The sequence below is a fragment of the Babylonia areolata genome, chromosome 6, assembly GCF_041734735.1.
Source record: "Babylonia areolata isolate BAREFJ2019XMU chromosome 6, ASM4173473v1, whole genome shotgun sequence".
In the NCBI taxonomy this organism is placed as follows: Eukaryota; Metazoa; Mollusca; class Gastropoda; order Neogastropoda; family Buccinidae; genus Babylonia; species Babylonia areolata.
The window spans coordinates 17,253,134-17,272,553 of record NC_134881.1 but is presented as its reverse complement, the minus strand read 5'-3'; the positions used below and the strand labels follow the sequence as shown (position 1 = coordinate 17,272,553).

At 39.6% G+C, this 19,420-nt stretch overlaps 1 protein-coding gene across 3 annotated transcripts in view; it reads left to right on the top strand.

Moving 5' to 3' along the window:
- Window positions 1-19,420, top strand: part of LOC143282796 (uncharacterized) — a 28,977-nt gene that overhangs the window by 241 nt on the left and 9,316 nt on the right. For 2 of the 3 annotated variants that reach the window (XM_076588565.1, XM_076588563.1), the window contains exons 2-6: window positions 7,868-8,256; window positions 8,730-8,793; window positions 9,412-9,573; window positions 11,126-11,235; window positions 11,984-12,318. In XM_076588565.1, coding sequence (XP_076444680.1) covers window positions 8,186-8,256; window positions 8,730-8,793; window positions 9,412-9,573; window positions 11,126-11,235; window positions 11,984-12,318 — 742 coding nt within the window. In that variant the 5' untranslated portion in view covers window positions 7,868-8,185. Of the gene's footprint in view, window positions 1-7,867; window positions 8,257-8,729; window positions 8,794-9,411; window positions 9,574-11,125; window positions 11,236-11,983; window positions 12,319-16,467; window positions 16,546-19,420 lie in introns of all 3 variants that reach the window. The other variant, XM_076588562.1, reaches the window with a different exon arrangement.

Genomic DNA, 19,420 nt, shown 5'->3' with positions numbered 1-19,420 from the left:
GACTCGTATCTTTGCAAAGTTCTGCTGGTGAGTTTGTGCCCTCGATCGGGGTCATCAGCAATGTGTCTTTTCACTTGTTTAACTGATCCGTATGACCCCATAGCTTTAGCTGAATGTGAGGTTTGAAAATCGGTCATGTGAACACACCTGGTGCTGACGCAACTGGTGTACCAAAGCCGAGGTGCGAGCTAAAAAAAACCAAACCCAAACAAAACAAAAAACCAAAAAAAACCCCAACCTCCACAAGAGAGATAAAACCGAAGTGATTCACATCTTGTGTGCTGCTAGCCGAGCCTGTAACTCAGTATGCATTCATCGACATGAGGAACATTGCGGTACACGGACAATAACTATGGCAGTGCTGTCCAAAAATTTTGATATGTGCACACTTGTTGCAAGCACAGTGTGCATCCTTTGCATTCCCAGAAAAAAACAACAGCTACTCATACAATACGTACGGTATTATTCTACAAGACAGTATTTGCGGTTATATTTTGTATTTGGTATTAAATGAAAAACCCTGTCCAATTGCAAATATTCATCACATAGAATAAAAATGCGAAAAGAAGAAAATCTGCAGATGAAAAAGGAGTTCCAAATTATACAAGTTAGAACTTGATAGTAAATAGCAGAAGCCATACACGTCCATCCATTTTTAAATGTAAAAAAATATACATTGTACAAAAAAATTCATGACTATTAGATAGTATTATGATGTGGTTTATTATCTATAAATAATATGTTCGCCTTTTTCCACTTCTAGTCTATATAAAAAAAAGAACACAATTTATGTTGACAAAACACATTAAGATAAATATTTCATAACATTCTACTATTGGCAAATGTGAATATATAGATTATCTGGCTCAAGCACACAACCACCATAGGCTTAACCATTTTCAGGATACAGTGCAATGGCATCTGAAGCTAACAGTACAATCTTACAAAACTTGTTGTAACATGACATTCAAAAGAAATTATTTGATAATGTTTGGATCTGTTTGAGAATAGAATTACACTGTACTGCTCATTCAGTTACAGTGATAATAAGTTTATTAATATTATACAGCGTTTAATCAAGTGATTTTGGTCTAAGCTCTAAGCGCTTTACAATATATTACTTTATTAGATCCTATATAGAAAATACCATTCATCAAAACATGCTGGTTGGTCCATGACCTATGAGTATGACAAGACATTACATTAAAAGTAAAATATTAAGCTCAATCAGTCAATATCCAAAGCAAACTATACATTAGTACATGTATGCCTACGCACACATATATTGATGTAACAATGATGATGATAATAATGGTAACTTAATTCATACATTGCCCCTCCATGCAAAATATGCCCTGTTGTGCGGCTTAAGATAAAAATCGATGTGCTAAACATGCATTCAAACACCAAAATAACAACTTCCATGTTCCATGCATATTATCCATGCTCAAACATCAACTTTTAGGCCAACAGTAATTTATACAAAGACACACAAAAAAATCACACACAGCAAAAACACCCAAAATATGTATACCAAACATCACAACACCCAAATGATGCAATCTCATATCACAACACCCGACACCAACATTACAACATCCAAAACCAGACCACAACACCCAAGAACAAGTCATAACACCAAAAACCAATTACATATATATCCCAGTGCCCAAACAGTGCACAATCCAAACCACAACACCCCAAAATCAGTCCCCATCTGCACTGTTTCCCTCCACACTACATCACACACACAAAACAGAAATAAGCACTCGCCTGCACTATTGCAGGCATCAGAAGATCAATCAGTAATACAGCAATAGTTCTGTAACTTAGCACTTTCTAATTCTTGTTTGATACAATAATGTATAATGCCAATAATTTAAACATATTTTACATTAGCAGATAAACAGTTTTGAGTTTACTGATTTGACTATTTTCACTCCTGCCATTTACTTGGTGGACGTGCTCTATTTTCAGGGTGTGTGCATGCCACTGGGTGTGTTATTGTTTCTGTTACCCACCAATGCAGATAATGACTACACATCCTTAAATTGCATATGTTTGAATTGCTTACATATATTGTAATTTGAACACAAATGGTGTTAGCCCTTAATAGCTTCTGTAACTCTTTGTAATTGTTGCAATAAAATAACCCGACTCAACATTTTTTTAAATTTTACGAACATTAAACTAATCTGAAAAGTATGTAAAAGTATGGATTTTCTTGAAGGAAAATGAATGGAGAATATACTTTATCATATGTTTGGTGTTGACAGGATGAGATAACTGTCAGGGGAAGATGATTAAGATTTTTTTTTTTTTGATTTTTTTAAAAATTTTTTTTAAGAAATAGAGAAGAAAATTCAGTTCTGTGTATTTTATGGATGGAAACAGTGCTAAAATATCATCAGATATACTATACTTTAGACACAACAACCAAGTACAATTATGTTGTTTTCCTCCACTATCATGTTGTTCTAAACATAAACACTATGCATATTAACTCGCACCCACCCACACACACACCCTCCTACCCACACACCCATGAACACTATCACACAATATTAAAACACAAAAGCTCACTGTAAAGTACTTCTTTGTTCGTGGGCTGCAAAGCCCATGTTCTCTCGCATACATGTACATGAGTGGGCTTTATGTATATGACAGTTTTTACTTCGCCATGTAGGCAGCCATACTCCATTTTTGGGGGTATGTTCTTGTTTCCATAACCTTTCGAACACTGACATGGATTACAGGATCCTTAATGTGTGTATTTCATTTTCTGCTTGCGTGTACACATGAAGGGGGTTCAGGCACAAGCAGGTCTGCATATATGTTGACCTGGGAGATCGGAAAAATCTCCACCCTTTTCCCACCAGGTGCTGTTACCCAGATTCTAACCCAGGACCCTCAGAAAGTAAATGAAATCCCCAGAATGAAGGTTTCAAGTTAAAATATTGTGTAAAGTGTGCAAAAGGTGGGGAGAATGCGATGAGAGAATGTGAGATATGCATAAAAAGAAATTACTTTGATAGAAATAGAATATTAAAATATTTTCTTTCTTTATGAAAATACTTATACTGTATGCATGTCCACAGTTGAATGTTCAGGCTAAAGTAAATCAAATGATGATGTTACTTTTTGACTCACTTGTGTAAACAAAGTGAGTCTATGTTTTAACCTGGTGTTCGGTTGTCTGTGTGTGTGTGTGTGTCTGTGTGTCCGTGGTAAACTTTAACATTGACATTTTCTCTGCAACTACTTTGTCAGTTGACACCAAATTTGGCATAAAAATAGGAAAAATTCAGTTCTTTCCAGTCATCTTGTTTAAAACAATATTGCGCTTCTGGGATGGGCACACAAAAAAAAAAAGAATGAAGCCTAATTATATGCAAACTGCATTTACTGTTATATTTATATTTTTTGTATTCTCTAAACTTGGCACTTTGATCTGATATTCTGACCCAACAGCTAGAGCAGTCATTATTATCATTTTTGGCTCAAACAGGAACTTCTTTTGCTAAGCTTGGAAGCTTTATTTATTTTGCAAACGTTTTGGTTCAGATAGAAAAAAAGGGAAATTACTATGTAATGCTAGTGGAGTTAATTTGCTTTAAACTGATCTTTCTCATCTTAAACATTACATTTTGAAACAAGAGAGGCAAGGCCTTCAAGACTCACTTGTGATGCACTTTTAAAAAAAAAAAAGCAAGCTTTTTATGTATTGAGTATAATTTCAAAATGTAATGTTTAAGATGAGAAAGATCAGTTTAAAGCAAACTAAGTTCCCAGCAGAGTAATTTCCCTTGTTTTACTGCCGACACCAAAACGTTTGCAATAAAGAAAACTTCCACGCTTAGCAAAAGAAGTCCCTGTTTGAACAAAAAATGACAATAATGACAGATCTTTTTGTTGGGTCGAATATCAGATCAAAGTGCCAAGTTTAGAGAATACAAAAAATATAAATATAACAGTAAATGCATTATACTCAATACATAAAAAGCTTGGATTTTTTTTTAAAGTGTATCACAAGTGAGTCGTGAAGGCCTTGCCTTTCTTGTTTGTTGAATGTAACAGAAAAAAGAGAAAAAACATACAGTTTTTTCTACACTCACTTCCAACATGACCCCCACCCCAACATGTTGATGTAGTGATAAGAAACTCTAGTCTGGGGAGAGCTGGACAGTACAGGGCCTTCAGAGAAGAAGCCCCCTCAGTCAAGTGTTCCGGCCCTTAACTCCTCACACTCTAAGGGGGCCGGGCCCCCAGGTCATGACTCCTGGATGCCCTTGTATTGCTGCCTTCCCCTCCCCCACCGGGAATGTATTATGACACGGTCGATTCAGTTTCTCTTTTATGTTCATTCTAGTTTTATATTTTTAAAGTTGATGTGAAAATTTAGTATTTTGTAAAACTAATAACATGTAGAGCCAAGTACAAGTACTTTTAAACGTCGTAAGAAGTGAAAAGGACTTCATTTTGAGAAAAGTCAAGACTGGAAATTTTTTCGTTTCATCGTGATCAGTTCAAGGGTATTAACTCGCATGGTTTACAGTTTTTAACTGTGAATTCCGACTGATTCTGTGGATATTTTTATGGCAGTTTGGGGAATAATCCAGTAAGTGATGAGGCATTCACAAATCTTTCTCTGAATAAATATTTAACGGTCTCCTTCTCCAACTTTCCATCACATGTTATCGTGTATTGTCCATTGAATATAGGATTGAACGGGCAGGTCAACAACTTGAAACAAAATGGCGTCGTTCGCGTTCGCGAAGAATATGAGCACACGCTTTGAATGTGTATAAATATGTGTACGCAACTGATTTTTGCCCATGACCTTCAGGGCTCAGCCAACAGATCTGTAAAGTCCACTCATCGTATTGATTTTAGTATTTTCCGAAAAAGACCACTTGGGTGAATGAACATACTGAAAGCCCTGTATACTGAGAGTAAAACACACAAGCTTTTTATGTATTGAGTATAATTTCAAAATGTAATGTTTAAGATGAGAAAGATCAGTATAAAGCAAATGAAGTCCCCTAGCATTAATTACAGAGTAATTTCCCTTTTTTACCATCTGCACCAAAACGTTTGCAAAATAAATAAAACTTCCATGCTTAGTAAAAGAAGTTCCTGTTTGAACAAAAAATGATAATAATGACTGCTCTTGTTGTTGTGTCAGAATATCAGATCAAAGTGCCAAGTTTAGAGAATACCAAAAATATAAATATAACAGTAAATGCAGTTTGCATATAATTAGGCTTCATTTTAAATTGTTTTTGGTGCCATCCCAGAGGTGCAATATTGTTTTAAACAAGATGACTGGAAAGAACTGAATTTTTCCTATTTTTATGCCTAATTTGGTGTCAACTGACAAAGTATTTGCAGAGAAAATGTCAGTGTTAAAGTTTACCACGGACACACAGACACACACACACACACACAGACAACCGAACACTGGGTTAAAACATAGACTCACTTTGTTTACACAAGTGAGTCAATAAAGATGAACTATTGATAGATCTATAAATGAATGATATGAATGAATAAAAGATATATTTGACAAATCTATGGTTTGACTATCACTTTGAGTATAAATTCAGTCATAAAGTGACAAACACACCCCTCGTCTCATTTTATATCACATGTACGGATACGTATGCATGCATGTACACAAGTATAATGTATATATATATATATATATATATATATATATATATATATATATGTGAGAGAGCTCTAGAGAGGGAGACACAAAGACACAGACTCACACAGACACACACACACACACACACACAGTGCACACACACACACACACACACACACACACATACATGTATACACACACTCACATCAAAAGGGAAGAAGAATAAATAAATAAATAATATTAAAAGTTAAAGGCTTGATAATGTATATACTAGGGCAAAACATTGCGCAGTTTGATAGCTTTGCCATGTCTGGTGTGAGGGATGGTGACAGAAAGAGAGCACAGTGGCTGTTTGTATTCATGTATGTATGTATATTATATGACCAAATGATGAGGAGAGGCACAGAGAGGGAGGAGTGTGGATGAGATCACTCCGTCAAGTGTCAGCATACACAGTCCTTTCCATTCATCACACAGTCCCTCTCCTGGGCCACCCAGACATTGCATCCCACTCTGATACACTCACATAAGACAATTCAGGGACTAGAGGGACTTTTGCAGTCAGTGTTGTCGTTTCTGATGAGGAATCATTGATGATTGTAAAAATGAATGTTATGTGGCTTATCATTGGAAAATTGCATGGGGGAATAACAAAGTTTGGTGTCATATCCTGTGCGACGATGCCAAACTGATGCATTTTAGTTTGACATGGTAAGTATATTTAACCAAACACTGAAACAGGGAGTATTGATTTTAACTCTGTTTGGTGTCATTCACTGACTATACCATTATGTAAACACAAATGCATCATTTTTTCTGTCTTGTGTTCACATTGTTTTGTGAGAAACTCATAGGGAGAGTGATAAGTTCAATCAAAACTTCTTCAGAGAATAATGTATGTCACCTGGATTCTCAACAAGAACACTTTTGATTTTGGGGGGTTTGTAAAACTTTGTTGTTGTTGTCCCAGGTAGGATTTTGTCATGTATATTTTAGTTGCTATTATAGAATAGAAAGCATCCAGAATCGTTGAAATGAAAGACTGTTCAAAATTTGGTTGCTTCACAGAATGTGTAATTATTCTTATTATTATTGCTATTTTCATACTAAGATTAAGAACCATCCTGTAAATGATGTGCTTACATTGCCCCTTCCTGTCCCTCCCATGCATTACATCATTAATAAAGATTACACATTCTTCCCTGATGCATTCACAGTGCCCATCAAATGCATAAATATATGTGTAAATCATATACATGACCCACTCCATACCACCCTCACTCCCCCTATCCCCCCTCCTCTCCCTCCCCTCCCCTGCTACACCCTCCTTCTTCTCCCTCCACCACATGTGTTTCTGTTGCAGTCCCAGCCATTGTTCACATAGCCTATCTTTCCCCCTTCTGGCCCTTTGTAAAATTATTTCCAAAATTCAGTTCCTCCCAAAACACAAGAGAACTGCCCAGGGTCTGTTTTTTCATGTGGGAGAGATAGGTAAGGTTAGAGCAGGTTGAGACTTGAGTGATGTACTGGCAGGACCTGTACCACCCTGTGTAAGTGACTGAGCCCTGTCTGTCTGTCTTGTCAGCCCTGTCCCGCAGCTCCCTTTTTCTGGGGGAGACCGTCCCCATGCCCTGCTTGGTATGGCTGTATTGAAGTGATGTAGTATCCCCACCAATTCAGTTTACAATCAGACCAAGTTGTGTTGCTTCTTCCTCAGGTTAACAGACTGAGTATCACATTCCTCGTGATCAGTTTGTACTTGTAGTTATGCCATTTTTTCCTCACATGCTGTCCAGAAGGGCTAGGTTTTGAAGAAGTGGGTGCAGACCAGTTGATAACAGATAGCTCTACATTCAATGGTCCTATCAAGTTAGTTGTTGTGTCAGTTCTTACTCAACTTCAGCTTCGTTGAAAGTTTTTATTTTTTTTTTTTTTTTAATGAAACAGGAGTATTGTGATGTTATTCAGTAATCCTGTAATTGTGGTACTTTTGCCTGAGTTCCTGCAGATTGACTACAGCTTTGGGGAAGTTTCATTGATAGATAAGTACCCCCTTTTTAAAGAGCCAGTTAAGACTGCTACAAATCGCAATGCAAATGGCACAAATATGCAAATTGCAGTTCATAAATGTTTTTAAACTGTTAAAGTGAAGTAAGTGATGATTCTTTAAGATGTTCATGGCTGATACTGTGATAATTGTGGACATGGTGTGTGCAGTTCGCACTGTTGGACTTGGAGCTCAAACCACCACCACCCTCTGTCCCCACCCACCACTGATCCAGACACATCGCCACCAGATTGGACTATGTGTGGCATTGCAGAATGAGAGGTACCCACTCTCTCTTTCCTCTGACTGACCACAAGCTGACCCACTTGCACGTAGACCGAGGCAGAGAGGAGAGGAGAGGACAGGGAGTGTGGGGAGTGTGACGTGGGTGAGCTGTCGGTCAGCCGTGAGCTGGTGTCCATGTGAAGAGTGACCACTGAGTGCAGGAGGAGAGGGCAGTGAGGTGCTGAGCCCACTGCGTGGTGGCCATGTTTCGCAATGTCTTTGGTGGATGTGTGTCTGACCGCAGCTCTCGCACTGATGCCTTCCGCTCCAACAAGTGAGTGCCAACAGCTTTCACCTGGAATGAAAACATGATGATTAGATAAACTTGTGAAACATTGTGGAATTTGTTGAGATTAGATCCAGGGGAGACTTAGTTTAGATCTAGATCTCAGACTGACATGTACAAAAAATAGTTCGTTGTTTCACACCACACAAGTTTTGTATTTATTATGTGGTACAAAGACAGTTTTAAGAGTTATGTATATATTTGTTCTGCTTTTTTGTGTGCATGTTTTTCTTTAATGAAGTATAAATTTTGATATGATAATGATTACAGTATTATGACTGCTTTCCTCTTTCAGTCTTTGGTCAAATGTATTTCTTCAGTAGCAAATAAGTGTAAAAAGTGACCTTGCCATTCAAATGTGCTTTGTGACTCTGAGTGTCTCTATTTTCTTTAAAGATTTTCTTCTCACCCTATCAGTCACTTGGTGAGTCAAGTGTCATTCTATATGTGGTTGGTTGCAGAATCAAGTTTGGAGTTCCTGTGAATGCTGCCTTAAAACATGGCTATCTACCTGGTCCCCTGGTGGTGAGTAAAAGCCAAGAAAAAGGGAATGTGCACATGAATGTTTGTGTATGTAATTGTTAGTGTGTAGAAATTTGGTGAAATACAACTTGCGTCCTTCAGAACAACACAGCACAAATTGTACCAGTGAAAGTTCTCATATTTTCGGTGGTCCACAGAAAATGCTAGGAAAGTTTTGTTATTCCATGATAATGAGTTAATACTTATTTTATTTTTCTGCTGATGGGATTACTGACTGGTTTACTCATTCGCTGCTTGAAAGTGGAAGTTTTAGAAGCAAAATGGACAGATATGTTACGGTGTGCACACACTCACAAACACATGTATGTAAGCATGCATATGCACATGTATACTCTTTGACATGCCCATCTGCACACAGACACACTACACTGCATTACACTGCACTACACTGCACTACACTGCACTACACTACACTACACTACATGACAATATCATGCCACATTGCATTACACCTGACTATACTATATTTCACCAGCTGCTCTGTATTAAAAGTACCCAACACTACTCTACATCTCTGCATCACGGTTGAAAAGTCAGGTACAAGCATATCATGTGTTTTTGTGCACTGGTCTTCCATTGGGAGTTGGTTACATGCTGCAGGATATGTTAGTGTACATTGCCAAAGAGGGCGTGGCCACAGCCGACATCTTCCGTCGCCCGGGCAACCCCAATGACATCCGGCGCATCGTCAAGCGCCTGTCTGAGGGCAAGCAGGTCATCTACACCAACTACAACTTCCACACTCTGGCTTCTGTGGTCAAGGTGAGTCACCTTTAGTGTACTCTTGTGAGTACCACAGCCTGGCTTCTGTGGTCAAGGTGAGTCACCTTTAGTGTACTATTGTGAGTACCCTGGCTTCTGTGGTCTAGGTGAGTCACCTTTAGTGTACTCTTGTGAGTACCCTGGCTTCTGTGGTCTAGGTGAGTCACCTTTAGTGTATTCTTGTGAGTACCCTGGCTTCTGTGGTCTAGGTGAGTGATCTTTAGTGTACTCTTGTGAGTACTCTGGCTTCTGTGGTCTAGGCGAGTTGGTTTAATCTGTTGTGAAGTTCCTTCAGTTATCAACACTGTTTTTGTTGTTGGTTTTCAATGAAAGAGGAGGCAACTGACAAGATTATCTGTTTCAGTGTTTCAACAACTTGTTGTTTTAATCTAGTGTGTTTGGATATTGTTGTGTTCTTGTCATTCTGTATTTAATTATTTAAAAGTTGTGTTCTTTTACTGGTGTATTCAGTTGTTCATAATCTGTGTTCTTATCCTTCAAACAGTTTCAGTTTCTCAAGGAGGCATCACTGTGTTTGGACAAAACCATAAATGCCACACTACATCTGCTAGGCAGATGCCTGACCAGCTGCATAAGCCAGTGTGCAAGTCAGGTCTTGAGTGCATGCATATAAATGTTTGTGTACCTATCATAGTGGATTTCTTTTGCAGAATTTTGCCAGAGGATAACACAACTTGTTGCCATGTGTTCATTTTGAATACATAAGTGTGTGCTGCACACAAGACCTCAGTTGACTTTATCATCTCATCCAAATGAGCAGATGTTCAGTTTGATTTTCCGGTCAAATGTGGGAGAAAGGGCGAGAGTGGGATTTTTTTTTAACCCTCACGGACACTGTCTTGGCAGATGAGCATTTTGACTATTTTGCCACTTTCCTACAGTATTGTGTAATGAATTTTTGATAAACTATATTGTTATCATACTGCATCAGAGCAGTATCAGAGTGGATAAAGCATTGGACTTTAAATCTGAGGGTCCCGGGTTCAAATCTCAGTAACAGCACCTGATGGGGAAAGGGTGGAGATTTTTCTGATCTCCCAGGTCAGCATTTGTCCAGACCTGTTAGTGTCTGAAACCCCTTCGTGTGTATACGCATGTAGAAGATCAAAAACACACATTAAAGATCCTGTAATCCATGTCAGCGTTCGTTGGGTTATGGAAACAAGAACATACCCAGCATGCTTTCCCCTGAAAATGGAGTATGGCTGCCTATATGGTGGGGTAAATAAACAAAATGGTCATACACGTAAACTGTTAAATGTCTGTAAGAGTATGTGTGTGCGTGACTGAAACCTGACTGAAGGACACCGGAAACAAATGATGAGTGCCTAAATGGTTCCCCAGTTAGGCAGCCTGTTGTGGAAATGACCCTGAGTTTGTAATGCACTTAGAGCTTGGTCTCTGACTGAGGATAAGTATTATATAAGTATCTATATCATCATCACCATCATCATCATCATACTGCATCCAGGTTTTTTTTTCTACACCTTGATCTGTTGTTCACAAATTGCTGTTGCCCCATTGGATTCAGAAATTCCTGCTGAAGACCCCAGGCGGTGTGCTGACAGCGGACGGGGAGGAAACTCTGCTGCAGGTGTTGACCCTGGGGCACCGCATGGACCAGTGTCAGGCCGTCAATGCGTAAGTCTGGGATCTCCTCAGCAGAGAAGCAGCAGTCCTGTTTGCATGTGGTTTATGTCACATCTTTAACTTTTTCACCGCCAAGTGTCTGTGTGAAAAACACTCCCCAGCGCCAGATATTTTGGAAATGATGCTCTCAGTCACATGCTTCAGTTCATTTCAAAAAAACACAATGGACTTGTTCACTTCAAACTGGGTCAGGGAGCAAAGACTTGTCATTGTTCTGTAGGCGGGAAATTGGTTGCAGCTGTCAAGCAATGTTACAATGTGAGAATGGTCTTATCAACATGACCCCTTGATGTCGACAAATATCGCCTGTGGCGGTGCACTGTCCAGTCAAGAAAAGTCGCCTATGTGCAGTGAAAGAGTTCATGCAGAAGCTTATAATGGTATGCATACAGTTCTACATGTCATTGGATTGTTGCACGGACATACCAGTGTACACATTGAATTAATCACACGTTGTTGTGAAGAAAGACACAACTGTGATACCATACATGCTGGTGTTAATGTACATGCACACAGATGAATACATCAATGCCCAACAGATGAAACAAGTAAAAAAAAAACAACAATGCAAACAGCGACAGAGTTCATTATGCTGTTGTTTACACCCACCTATTTGTAGATCCATTTAGCTGCTATGTTTTGGAACAAGGAACAAAAGTTTTCAGAAGTGGAGTTTATGTGGTTTGGCTTGACCCAGTACATGACCGTGTGACAGCATTGGCTGGGGAACGTGTTCCAGATTCATCACCTCTCTGACGGAAGCCCATCAGCAGCTTCTGTCGCTGTTGTTTGGCACCTGGTTCCGCATCATCTCCTACTCCGAGGTCAACTTCATGTCGGTGGAGGCGTTATCGCGCTCTGTGGCGGGCTCCATGTTCCACACCTGTGCAGAGGACCCCGCCAAGGTGGAGAAAGCCTCGCGCATCCTGCAGCTGTTGATTGACAACTTTGGGGTTGCTGCCATGTTCGGCCGCCACAACATCCAGTTTTTTGCCGAGACCACCCACACGGGAATCCATATACGGGAGCTGATCCGCTACCAGTACCAGTACCCCTCTGATGATACCATTCCACGTGAGTCCACTCGGGTTGTGTTGTTCAGGGCCTCTTGGGTCTTGTCTTGTGTACCGTCGACATTTTTCTTTCCTTGTTGTTTGTTGTGTGTCATTTTGACTTCATGGTCGTCTGGTCTGTACCCCATAGTGTTTTGTTTTCCATTTCTTAGTCTGCGCTTGAAAGAGCCAAAAACTTCATCAGTTTATGTTCCTGTGTGGAGCTGTTTATCAGAGTGTTCATTTTGTTCTGAAGGAACCTTTCCTTTCCCTAGTTCATGTCTTCTTTCTGTGAGTTCCTGTTGTTGTGGTGGTGTGTGTTTTGAACCGACCTAGCGATGATTCCTGTTCTGTTTGCCCCTTTGCTGGTGTGTCTCATATTTGTTGCTCAGTCTGTTGTGTTGATCTCAGCTGTGTGCTCCTGTTGTGTTGTTCCCTGTTTTACTGTGATGCCGTGAGGGCTAATGTTAAAAGGTACAGGATGCAAGCCAGCCTGAGGTGATAATGGGACAGGTGTGGATTATTACTTTTCCACCCATCATGTTATCGCTGTAGTGTCTGTTTTTTTAATGTTTTTTAAAATATTTTTTTATCACTGAAGCATGTCTGTGTGTTTGTGATACTGTGTGATATTGTTGTGTTTTTATGCTTATATTGTTGTTTTGTTAATTCAGTTTTCATTGGTTAAATCTGTTAATATATATTTTTTAATAATTATTTGACAAGATATATATTATTTTCAGTTGCTGTCGTTCTTATTATTATTATGAACATTTATGCCCAGTCTGGAAAATAAGCCCTAGGCATTTACAAATAGAACACATACGTAAATATCAAAAAGGAAAAATTGATCACAAGATACCATACATTATTAGAAATTATTCATCACCCCACACATACACACCCACAGCACACACAAGCACCATGCACACACACACACAAGTCATAGCACACAGTCATAAATAGTACACAATTAAAATTACGACCAACAAATTCTGAAACTGTCAAGACTCACTCACTCAGTAATGGTCATTTTGGTTCATACTGGAAAGAGATGAGCTGTTGAGAATTATTCAGGAGGGGAATAGGTGGGTCTTCAGACTGGATTTGAAAGATTGCAGTGAAGATGAGTGGCTGAGGATGCTGATTCCAAAGAATGGTGGCTTGGTATAAAAAACTGCGTTGGCCATACGTTTTAGTTCGAGCAGAGGGGGTCCTAAGCATGCAGGTGTCAGAAAAAGCGGGAGTTGGTGTGAGGGTATGTAAGGATGAATGAGATCAGAAAGATACTGTGGACCATTAGCCTCAGTGGACTTGAAACAAAGAGAGACGACTGTGAATAATTCTTTCTTGTACTGGGAGCCAATGTAAAGCATGAAGGAGAGGAGAGATGTGATCAAATTTAGAGGAATGAAAGACAAGACAAGCAGCATGGTTCTGGATTTTCTGAAGCCAAGCAGTGAGGTAGCTGGATGAACCGACAAGCAGGGAATTACAATAATCCAGGCAGGACAGCACAAAGACACAGAGGAGAGTTTTGGTTGCATCTTCAGTCAGGAGATTTTGAATGGATGCAATTCTGTGAATTTCAAAGTAACACAGTTTGCATATATTTGCAACATGGTACTGATAGAAAAGAGAGTGGTCGAGTATGAAACCAAAATTACGGATGGAAGAGGAAAGATGAATGTCGTTGCCACTGAGGGAGACTCAGGAAGGAAGAGAGACTTAAGTGGCAAAGTCTTTGTGGGGTGATAATCATGATTTCAGTTTTATCCTCATTTAATTTTTGCTTGTTTTCAGTCATCCATGTCTTTAGATTGGAGATACAGGCCTGAGTAGAGTCAATGAGACAAGGAAGGAGAGACAAAGGTCCTGACAGATACAGCTGGTTGTCATTGGGAAAGCTATGGTGGGACTATGAATGATGATTGACAATGGTGGAAATTTTTTTTTTTTTTTAACCTTTTTTTAAAATTTTCCAAAAACATGTATACAATACAGAGAATAGTATGAAACAAATAATATAAAACGAACAGTAGCATCTTCCACTACAGAGAGAGAGATATAACAAAACAAAACAAGACAGACTAAACAAGGCAAAACAAATCTGTAACAACAACATCAACAAAAAAAAAAAAAAAAAAAGGTTTGTCCAATCGTTCAATCAATCAATGTTTACATCTTAATGATTGTAGTAACCATGATGATTTAAGATGGCATTAATAATAAATAGCCTGGACCAGTTGTAACATAGCAATAGCATCAATTGTGTCAACTATTACAGTAATGGTGTCTAGGGTAAGGCGAAAGCGAGTGGTGGCATTATAATATCATAATAATAAGGAGCATGAGTATACCACTTCTGCATTATTGGAAAAGAAAGCTTGTAGTTAATCACATTGGAAAGAAAACAGCAACCATAAAGGTTAAAAAAACCAAACAAATAATACATATAGGAAATAAATAAAGACCTGTTAGTACGACAATGGTGGAAATTGGTTGTGTATAGAGAACAAACAGAATGGGCCCAAGCACGGAGCCTTGTGGCACACCAAATTTATGTTGGAAGGGGAGGATGAAAGACCGCAAACAAAAACAACATTAGACCAGTCAGATAAGACCGGAACCATGAGAGAAATTCCAAATGTGTGATTCAGACGGTTGAGAATCTGATGATCAGCAGTATCAAAGGCGGCTGAAAGATCAAGGAGGGAGAGAATAGATATTTTGTTGTTGTCAAGAGAAGTTAATAAATCATTCGCAATGTCTCAGTGCTATGACCAGTGCGGTAACCAGACTGAAAGGGGTAATTCAAGTTATTGGTGCTGAGGTGGTCAAAAAGTTGAGCGAGGAAAACTTTCTTTTAGTGACTTTTGAGAAAAAAAGGAAGATTAGAAATGGGTCTTTAATTCTTAAGTGAGTCCGGATCGAGACTTGGCTTTTTGAGCAGTGGCCAACACAGTGGGAAAGGAGCCAGACAGAAGAGAGTTGTTAATAACAGCAGTGATGTGTGCTTTTAGTTTAGCAAGGTTTGATTTCATTTTGGTTTCCTTGTGGGGTAGCCACATTATGTCCTTGATTTGTGTGTTTGTATGTGTTGTTTTTGTGTGTGGGAGAGAGAGTGAGAAAGAGAGAGAGAGTGTGTGTGTGTATGTGTGTGTGTGTGTGTGTGTTTGTGATTGTGAGGCATTCACAACCTCAAGAGTGGTCTGCATGCTTTGTGTTGAATAGTCCTTTGTGTGATCATGTGTTGAAGCCTTCTGGTCTGAATGTAAAGCCCCCTCTCACTGTACTCACCCATTGTGCTTTCCACTGCCTTCTTCATCCACCCACCACCTGACTGATCCTGCCTTCCTGTGAGCATGTATACCTGCAAGATCCAGTATATGTGTTTGTGCGTGTGTGTGGACCTGTGTGCATGCCTTATGTGTAAAACCAAGCATAGTGTGCCCCCAACCCTGTGTATACTTAAGTGTTTTCCGATATGCAGTGCACAACCTATTTTCTATCATTTTGATGCCAGAATATATCAGTATGTGGTGCATCACCACACTCCCTCCTGTCTTTGGCTTCACATTTTAAAGAAGAAAATAAATGATTTCATATATGATATGTATCTCTTCCTCATACTATGCAGGTTCTATTCTCTCAGTACATTGTATTTTACAATGACCATTACAAAGTATTTCCATATATTCATTTGAATATGACAGTGTTCAAGTTAACGAGTTATTTTCAGTCAACAATGTTACAAGGGTTGACCTGATATAATTCTGTCAGCTGGATGGTGTTACCAGCGCAGAACAGGACTAGAACAGTTTTAGTTTTACTCAGCAGTCATGTTGATCTTGTTTGTTTATTACCTTTTTGGGGGGTTCGCAGGGGCGTGTGGGGGCGGTAATCCTTTGAAAGGGCATATCTTTTAGAAAAAAAGGAAGAAAAAAGGATCTTTTAGAAAAAAAAAGGAAGAACAAAGGCTGTGAAGAACAAAAATGTGAGGGTTTAATAGGACTTTATGAACTGTTGTGCCTAGCATTGTGAAGACTGCGCCCTGCATATCCACCTGTGGGCCTTTGTTGTTTCCCCTGTTACTGTTCCACCTCCCCCACCTGCCCACTGATGTGTCTGTGTGGCATGATTGACTGTTGCCCTGGCCCCTCTTGTCTAGGTGCCTATGCCTTGCGCTGGTTTGCAGCCATTCTGCATCTGGAAGGGAAAAAATGGGGCTTTGACCCCGTGCGAGATGGTAAGGCAAAAAGTCAGCAAGGGCTGGTGGATTACTGCCTGCAAAAGACCTCTCTGATTTTTCATGGTCCAGAGCTTCAGTGCTGACTAATCAGAAATGGGTTTACCATAAAGGGAGGGGGGGGGGGGGGTTAATTTTGATGTTAGGTTATAGACATCAATTTTTTATGGCTAATTTGTGTTACCTTAACGTCATCAAATCAGTGGAAGATGGAGAAGATTTAATCTGGGTTCCGTGCTGGCTGATTTTGGATGTTACCACCAACAGGCCACAGCTAGCTTTCTTGCACTGCCATGAGTGCCTGAAGCAAAGTCAAATTTTGTTACGTTGAATGGTTTATTTGCCCTGAAAAGAAAACAAGAAACACATGACAATAACATTTTTCTCATTGCACCTTTGTCATACCAACTGAAGCTCTTTGCTATGAAAATGAACACCTTTTGAAGGTAATAATCAGCCCTTACTGCATGAGTGAGCCTGTAATGTAAAGTGGTAACACAGGGGACGTTCTGCCAGCTCCGTGGTAGGTCGGAGACAGGCAGGTCCACTGACAGATTGTGACCATTTGCCTGCTCTAAAACACTGTGTCTTTTCCCCCCTTAACTGGTCTTGTTTTCATGTTTACATGTGTTCCTTTGTTATTTATATTGCATTGGTTTACTGTTTTGCTGCTTTTTTTGTTTTTTGTTCTTATTCATCTTTTTTCCCCGCTTGATGATGATGTGGTAATGCTGTTTCCTTGCATGAATTGTATTTCTTTTGCATGAACTGGTGCGTGTGGTTTGCCATGGTAATCCCTGCAATTTGATGATGTTTTTGTGTTTTGATCAGCTGTGGCTGCTACACCTGCTGGGCTTTGATGGCCTGTTCTGTGTGTGTGTGTGTGTGTGTGGATATGTGCACATATTCAATGAAATGAAACTGAATGTGCATTTTAGGGATATTTCAGGTGTGTGCACTTCAGTTTCATGGTTTCCGGTGGCTCTTGCCTAACATGGTTGATGCCATCATTTGCTAAGAATTAATGTTGACCTGAGTAATTGTTCATGATTTCAGCCTTGTCTCATAACTTGGTTTTATTAGTGTGGCTTTGTATCTGCCATTGTGTTGTCTCTCTTTTTTTTTCTTTTTTTTGGTCTGTTTTTCCTGGTTGCTGGAAGGAAAATAGACTGCCCATTACTTTGCAGAAGGGAATCATAAAAGGATAAAAAAAAAAAAAAAAAAAAACCCCAAACAAACAACAGCTGGCAGAGTTCTGTAAAGTTGTTCAGTCAGAAGCTGCCGAGGGTCCTGGGTTCAGGTCCGGGTCATGGTGCCAGGTGGGCCATGGGTTTAAGGTGGAGATTTTTCCCAGGTTTCCCTTGTCAGCCAGGTTTTTACTGTACATATTTGATCTTTTTGCATGTGTATACATATGGGAGTGGGTTTAGGCACTAGCAGGTCTGCACATAAGCTTGATCTGGGAGATCAGAAAAATCACCACCTTTTACTGCACCAGGCGTTGATATGTGGAAGGACTGAACTCAGGACCCTCATATTGAAAGTCTAAATCCTTGCTTAACCCTTTGGCTTTTGCACCTGTCAGTGCAGCAAGCTGTATTGTATTGTATTGGATTACTCTTTTTGTCACAACAGATTTCTCTTTGTGAAATCCGGGGTGCTCTCCCCAGGGAGAGTGCATCGCTACAATGAGAGTGCCACCCTTTTTTTTTTTTTCCCCCTGCCTGCAGTTTTATTTGCTTTCCTATCGAAGTGGATTTTTCTACAGGATTTTTCCAGGGACAACCCATTTGTTACCATAGGTTCTTTTATTTGCACTAAGTGTTTGCTACACACAGGACCTGGGTTTATCATCTCATCCGAATGACCAGTGTTCAGAGCACCAGTCAAGGTCTAGTGGAGAGAGAGAAAATATTGGTGACTATGGGATTCAAACCAGTGTACTCAGATTCTCTCGCTTCCTTGGCAGACACGTTACCTCAAGGCAAACACTCTACTGATATTCATTATCTCTGTTCCTTGATGGATCTGTTGCATGATCTCACAGATTTATCTTCTTGTACTGCCATCACTGGAGTCACGACTCATACAGAATATTCATAAATAAAAAGGTTTTTTTCAGCGATAAAGCAAGAAAAGAAAGAAAGAAGTCTACTTCAGAGTCTGCAGCAACTTTCACTAAGGAATTACCCTATCTCAGAGTTTGTTTGATTGTTGTTTGTTTATTTGTATTTTGAGTAAGCTCAGATTATAGAATGAATGTGCAAAGGAATATGAAATTTGAATTGAATGGAATTGAATGTCAGTAGAAAACGAAAACAAAAAGTAAATAAATGCCAGGAGGTGTTTGGTTCTCATAGGGTCTTGTACAAGGGAGATACAACAGTGTGTCATGTGAATCAGTGAATGTACAAGTGTGCAAGTATGAATGTACTGGTACATGGCTGTATGGCATGAATCTATCAGTCCGTGGCAGTGTGTGGGTGTGGGAACGTATCAATGCACAGAAATATGTAGCAAGATAGTAAGTGGGTGCTAAGTGTGAATGCACTGGTAGTTTCTGGTACGGACCCAGTCTGTGGTCGTAACTGTAGTGTGTAAACCATTGTGTAGCACTGTAGCAGAGTGTATTATGTCTAGATACTTTCATGTTATATTCGGCAGTTGCTTGTTCATAAGTCCAGGCTTGATGTAGGGGGGTGGCAAAGCAGGCTAACTTGAATTGAAGCATGCTGACACACAGAGCTGACAACCTGTGGAAAATGTGCAGGAGTGCAGGGGACAATCTGTTTTGCTTTGCTTTGCTCTGCCACTGTTTCTGGTATCTTTTACTATCATTGCTATTGCTGATGTTGCAAACTAACAGTTCTGTCGA